Raw genomic sequence first — 7,211 nt, forward strand, 5'->3', positions numbered from 1 at the left:
AAGGCACGCCACGGACACACTGTTTGACTGAATGTAAAGATTTTAATACCGTAACATCCTGAACTTCTCTGGATTGTGCTCACCAAATTTGTTCTGATCAATTCACTAGGAGTTTGTTCAAAATGGCCAACTTTGACGGCACGCTACGGACAATCCGTTCGACGTACAGTCACAAATAGCACAACTTTTAATCAGCAACATTTTTTGACTGTACTGACCAATTTTGAAGTAGATGTCTTAAATTCCCTAAGAGAAGTTTGTTCAAATTATATTATAAAAACATAAAACATGATATTTTCTGTTGCCAGTAGGGGGCACTATGACTATATCTGAATATTGGCATGTAGACGTGTTCAGGGCGGGACTCTTATCAGACGTGTGAAGTTTCATTGAGATCGGATCATGTACGCGAAGTTATGACAACTTCCTTTTTCATGGTGAGTCGTCAAAATTGGGCGCCATTTGACTCCCTGTCACAAATAGCACGACTTTTAATCGTGATGGTGTTTACATCATACTGACCAAATTTGAGGTCAATCTGATCACTTCCCTAGGAAATGTTTGTTAAAATACCAAACACCAAAAATCACCAGAAATTACCACGAAATCCAAAATGGCCGACTTCCTGTTGGGTTTGGAGTATGGCTCCAAGAGGCTTCTTTGCTTGTCTGAGCAGGATACACATGCATACCCATTTTCATACATGTCGATCATACACGTCTTGGCGGCTGATTCGGAGGGAAGGGGCTTAGCCATTTTGCGGTCCCCGTGCACGGTCACAAATGGACTTTTATTTTGTTTTAAATTTGTTTTCATTTTGTGCAAAGTTTCGTGAGCTGTCGAGCATGGGAAAGTGTTCAAAAATGCAATTAAAGGAAAAAAAAAAATAATAACAGAGAATTCCTACAATTACAATAGGTCCTTGCACTGGTCAGTGCTTGGGCCCTAATAATAGGGTTTTAATTCATCTGGACTCACTCTTAGAGTACTCTTGATGCACTTTGATTGGTAAATGAGCTGATGGCAGGCTCTCTTTTGGAGTTTTACAGCGTCTGTTTTTCCTTGTGTCTCTCAGGGCGTTCAGCACCGGCTCCGTCTGTACTTCCTGTGGAAAACAGGAAAAGCGCATTAAACAAACACTGGCTGACAGATGAAAGGTCATCACTTGTATCTGTTTTTTTAATTGCCAAATTTGAAACTTATACCTACATCAGTAAACAGATGTGAACAATTAACCCAAACACACAAATGGCTTTCTCTTAAAGCAACAATAGGAGTTTGACATATTTTACCACAGCTTTTCTCTGTTGTCTTTTTCAATAACTGCCTGCTTATATGGAATTGTGTGCGTGTGTCACTGAGGACAGTAAGTGGATGAGCATACATGGACTGCATGTCTGAGTGTATTATCCATCCTCTATGGGTAGCTTGCTAACTTCTTATTACAGCCGTGGTCGTACTTGGGTCCGGTGGCTGTGACAGGGAGGCCTCCTGGTGAGTGTAACCTTTCAGACAAATTGCGTTTCTCAAGGATTTGGCACAAAAAGTATCTGGACTGTGTTCAGCCCCTAGTGCTGATTCTATTCAAGGCCAATGACGCCGCCATCCACAGTCTTAGCAGGGCTGTCATCCTCAGGCAAGACGGAGCATATACACTCAAGGAAAACATGGTTTCCAAGCAAGTAAACAGTTACTGCACCAGAGCTGCCAACTCTCTTACACATCTGGCATGAGAATAAAATATCAGGCCTGAGTGTTTTGTTTTCTGCCTCTACCTACTATCTTAGACTCACACAGGAGATCTCAGGGACAAGTGAAATTACATTTTTAAAGTATACCACTTAGTTAGTTACTTGGAAAAAGGCGCTACTATGTTTGCAACTTTAAATGAAATTTGTACATGGGTCTGTATGTAGGCTATGCATGTAGAAATATGTATAACAGATACAAATGTGCGAAAGTACAAATGTAAAAGAAGACTTAACTGGAGTTTTTATTATATCCTAAAGCTGTTTTAACTTGTTTTATGGTTTCAGAGTAATTTCCTCTGATCCAGTAATCTCAGGTATCCTGGCAGTATCATCTCACCCTAACTCTGAGCCAACAACTAAAAAAAGAAAAACACGGGGAAATGGAAAGTGTTGAAATGGATAGAAATTTCAAACATACCAACTTAAAAACCACACACAGCGCCTTGGAGCACAAACACTGCTACTCATTCCAAATAAACTATTGAGCCAGTCCCTCCAACACCATTAACATAGTTTTGCAACTGCACCTGCGTCGTGCTAATATTACCGTGAAGTATTTATTCACAACCCAAGTCCAAACAAATTTGCACAGCTCTCAAACTAAGATTAGCACTGTCTGTCCTCCAAAAACAATTTGCTGCACAAACATGTTTATGGGGCAGCGTCTCGGAACGAGACAAGAGTAAACAATGTCTTGCCAAGGCTACAAAGTAATTGTGAACGCGCTCCCAATTGGCCTTACATTGTGGGATCTATCTTGATTTGTGGTGAGACCACGTCATACCTCTTTAACCAGGGAGAAGAGATTATTTAAACAAAGTAGCAGCAGCTTGCCAGCTTCCTGATCTGCAGTGTGATGTAGAATTTAAGTGGCATGGTGGCAATCGCTTTGCACTGGATGGAGCTGCTGCATGAAGGAGAAATGTCTGCATTGAGGTACACATCCAGCTACTGCTGACTTGGTTTCACATGCGTGGTCCTGGCATACCACAGAGCACGGAGGCTTCAGTTCAGCCCTTTAACTACGCACCACATGCATCATTCACCGTCCCTATTATGTTGATGAGTGGTTTCTAAGATGCTACACAAGAACAAAAGTCCTTTCACTCAAAGCTTGACCACCGAAGCAGATTGTCTCTTTGTGTTTCATACTGCATCAGTCAGACCTCCTTTTTACTTGTTATACAGCTCTCCACAGACTGTAAACATTCAGATCATGAGCCGTGTCTGATTCATGGTCCTTGTTCTCACCACTCCCGAGATCGCACTGACCACAGCCCCAGCCCGGTGTAGGCCTGGCCTGCACATCCTGCCTCACATCAAAGCTGAGCTGCACAACTGACAGCTGTCCACTGAGGCCTGCTCTATTGCAAATCCTCTGAACTGTCAGCGGAGAGCACCGGCGGTCTCTGGGCCGACCCTAACACAACACAGTGTGGGCCAAGTGGACCTGTCACCCTGACACCTCATAAAGCTCCCAGCACGTCTCCCTGCGCTCCATGGGAAACAGCTGAGGGCTAACGACACAATGAGCTCCTCAGTCCAAGACAGGCTGGGTGGTTTGTGTAAGTACTCCACCAGGGATACCCAGGGCAAACACTAATACATAATTTCAAAGGAAATTAGAGCATTATGGGAAACCAAACACTAGTGAAGCAAAGCAGTGCTTTTATTCTGTGTTGTTTTACTTCCTGGATGGTTTTTGCTTTTGCTCTGCGAAACCTGAGCCAAAAAAACGGGCGGCGACTTCCAAAAAGGGATTAGAAAAAAAAATGACTTCAGCAATTAAGAATTCCTACTTTATAACTCCCTCATGCTACTGCTGATCATTGAAGGAATACCACTGACGCCAATGAGTGACTCATAGTTGATGCAGTAAACTACTATCTGTGCACAGTGTCAGTAAGTGGCTTATTAAACTTGGGAAAAAGTCCTAAATTATTTGACCCCCATACAAAAGGTAGAAAGGTGTTTATCCTGCTGTGGTCTGACCTCTCCCCAGCCTGTGTGACCACCTACAGTTTGGTGCTTGCTTTACAGAAGCTGTGGTATGTACTGAAAACACACCCTTGGGAAAATCATGACTACTGTCAGTGCAGAATTTCTGATGATTATGTTGTTTATTTTTACGCTGCTTTAACGCTTGTCTTTTAAACCACATTATTGCATGTGCTGTACTTCCCCTTGACAGTGACATGAGGAAACTCCAGGTATGCTTCAAAACATTCTTAACACAGATTACTGTTGGTGTCTGAGAATTTTTTTGGCTTTCCCTTTAGTTTGCCTGTAGTGATGCATTGAAGACTGATCCGAGCAAATCAGTCAAAGCCTACTGATATTAAGTTTGTTAAAGTAAAAATTGTAATAAAGGCAATCAGTCCTGATTAATAATTAATAACAAAATCTTGTAGGAAGCAAATCTGTTAAAATGCAACTGCTCTGACTGGTCCGTGCTGCTGTGTTCAAACTCACCTCTATGGGCCGATGTGGGGCTCTGGACAAATCTACCTGGAGACAGAAACACAGGAGCTGAGGTTAAAGGTCAGTGTGAAAAACACCATTATTATGAGCACTATTTGTCATGAGAATGTTTCCCTTCCCAGATGTGTGTGGGAGGAATATTTCCTTTTGGATGTTTGTCATGTTTGTGATCTAAGCAGATATTTGATATGATTTCACGTCAACACTAGGAGGACATTTTGAATTAGCAGGACGCTAACCATGTCCTGCTAATTCCACTGTATCCACTGTGTAAAGTGTTGCTTTAGGCGTAGAGAGCTCAAATCCAAGGTTTCTGCTAAAGTCCTTCTAATTCACATTTACCAGACATTGTGTGCATGCTTGCATGTGTGTGGGTGGAAGTGGGAGGTTAAGTTATTTTCCGCATGTCACTGTGCATTCCACTGCAGCAGGCGAAAAGTCAAAGTGATATAGGGACTCAGCACTGGTTCTCATTTGCAGAGCTGTTGTCTCGGAAAATTTTTATGTATGTTGCATAATGTAAAATGGCCACACGGCTTCCATGTACGCACACAGCCAGATTCACAGAGACTAAAAACTATAAAAAACACACTTTAGCCCTCGTGTTTGAATCAGAGCAGCATTTTTAATTCTGCCCTGATCAGCACATTCCTATGTAGGCATGGCGCTGTGCAGATTCCAGCTCTGCTCTCCATCTCCAGGAAGTTCTACAGGTGTTGAGGGTAGATCAGGGTTCGGTGCCAAACTCCAGTTAGCACACAACTCCTGACTCATGCTTAAAGTGCTACCAGATGCAGCTGTCATCGAACTCGGAAAAAAGAGCTGCGTGTTAATCCAAAACTTGACCCCTGACCAACCAGAGAGCATCTCATGCTGCTCTGTATTCCAGGATCACTCCAACAGATCTGGACCCGTGTCCCTCTCATCACATAATCAGATCAATCCCACACACAAGCTATTACACAAAACAAGATAACAGCCATGAAGTGAAACACTGTGTGTCTCTTTTTGGCTGGCCGCTCGTCTTTCTGGGGTTTTTCACTCCTTTGCCTCCCTCCCTTTTATTTACTTTTTCCCTTTGGCTCACATCCAGGACATAACTAGCTACTACCACACTGCAATGTGTTTATGCCAAAGACAAGCCAAAGAAATTTAACACACAAACAGAGAAAAGACACAGAGGCAAAGAGAAAAAGAAAGAAAGAGACAGATGCTCCCCAGGTGAACTTCCAGCATCCTGACAGAGTTGGGATGCGGTCTGCTCACTTGGCTTGTTGAAACATGACAATTATTCAACTCCAAAACCGCCATACAGTTACAAAAACAGTTGTGGCAGAATATAAATGTTATTCTACAAGATCACAGACAAGATGGCAAAGATGACCTGACAAAAAGTAATGGCCTGTGTAGGGAGGTTTTGATAGCATCTCTGACTCAGACATCCAGTTCTTCCTTGAACTTTTCCAGACATTTTTGCCTCCAAACTCCTTGAAAAACAGCTCTGCTTCTGCTCAAAAGTTTACAACTTCTGACACAGATAAATTACAAATATAACCCCCAAATGGCATGTAAACATGCAAAAGAGAAACTGCAGCCCCAGAGCCTCAAGTGAAAACATCTGTATTTTGCAAACAAGACATCTGGCAAAGCTGACATGTATCTGCAGCCTCTACCGGGAGATGTTATCGCCTCAGAACGGATTCACAGCGCTTTGAATCGAGCTGAACTAACTAATCAGAGCTTTTCTAAGATGCTATCTATCAGTCGTATTGTTTTTACAGCGAGGGGAAGAGATGTTTTAACTGCCTGCCGCCAAAGCGCAGCGCCATCAAAGAGACGCCTAGAGTGCACGAAACCTTGGCGCACAAAACTACAAACTGGCTGGATGTTGTTGAGGCTTTCTTTTTCACCTACTTTACTTCTAAGAGCACACGCCGCCAACTTTATACCGAGCTGCAGAACTTATCTCGTGTTTTATGGCATTATAAAATTGCGTAAATGTTGTAAGTCTAGCTTAACTCGCTTGTATCCTTGTAAAGAACTGTTGGCGGCATTTGTAGATAAATATTTACACACAGAACCAAAGCTACATACGCTACACGCTGACGGCAGTGAGTGACTTTGTGGTGTGTCATTGCGCACAGAACCAAATCACATCGAGCCTACCTCTTGCAGATAACCTGTCAGGTGTAAGAAGATCGCCACGCTGGAGGCCACCTGAAGCAATCCCATAACAGCGAGGGTCCCGAATAGGAGCGGCCGGTGAGTGGGCTCCGAGCTCTGCACCGGTTGGAAGCGGTGCTGCCCTCCCTCCATGTCGACGGTGTTTCGCAGGTAGCCTCTGTACTCGCTGTGCGTAGCTGCCATGATGCGCGCTCTGTGTGTGCCGTTCAGCCCCGGGGCCAGGTTCCAGACTCAATGCAAGGAAGGAAACTGAGACAGCAAAGAGTCCTAAGCTATAATCAGCGGTGGGTGGGCTGAGAGAGCTCGTTTCCTTCTGCAGCCAATCAGAGGGATCCTCCGGTGCTCAGGAAGGCAGACTGAAAAGACTAAAACCAGACTGGCAACCGGATCGACCTGAGTGCACAGGTAAAGAGCGGCCCTTTATGGCTCCAGAGGCTCTCTACTGAGAGTCAATAACACGTGATCCACCCCTTCTGCGCGTCCACACCCCCGGTGACACACACACACACAAACGCACACACACAGGCTGGGTGTTTAGCGCAACAGGGATGTAGTCGAGATAATGTGTGATAATGTGAGAAACAAACCAGTCAGTTATCACCTCACACGTCTATGAACACTGAATAAAGATTATTAAGTCAAACTTAATAACAAAAACACTAAAATGTTGCAAGAAACCTTTTAAATATTAGTTTGAAACCAGAGTTGTAATTCATGAATTGAAAATGATTATTTTAATAAAGAAAATTTCATTTTACATAAATGAAACAAGGAATTCATCTTTTTAAAGCCCAC

The 7,211-nt window shown here is 43.3% G+C and overlaps 1 protein-coding gene across 1 annotated transcript in view; it reads right to left on the bottom strand.

Annotated features, from left to right (window-relative positions):
• The window catches only part of tnfsf11 (TNF superfamily member 11), a 10,873-nt gene extending 3,906 nt beyond the window's left edge, over positions 1-6,967 (bottom strand). The window contains exons 1-3 of the mRNA XM_035676438.1: positions 6,399-6,967; positions 4,224-4,259; positions 979-1,105 (exon numbers count right to left, since the gene is read on the bottom strand). Coding sequence (XP_035532331.1) covers positions 979-1,105; positions 4,224-4,259; positions 6,399-6,599 — 364 coding nt within the window. The 5' untranslated portion in view covers positions 6,600-6,967. The remainder of the gene's footprint in view (positions 1-978; positions 1,106-4,223; positions 4,260-6,398) is intronic.
• Positions 6,968-7,211: the final 244 nt, after the last annotated feature.

Source organism: Morone saxatilis, unplaced genomic scaffold (genome assembly GCF_004916995.1).
Source record: "Morone saxatilis isolate NCDOM2014 unplaced genomic scaffold, NCSU_SB_2.0 Contig5, whole genome shotgun sequence".
NCBI lineage: Eukaryota > Metazoa > Chordata > Actinopteri > Moronidae > Morone > Morone saxatilis.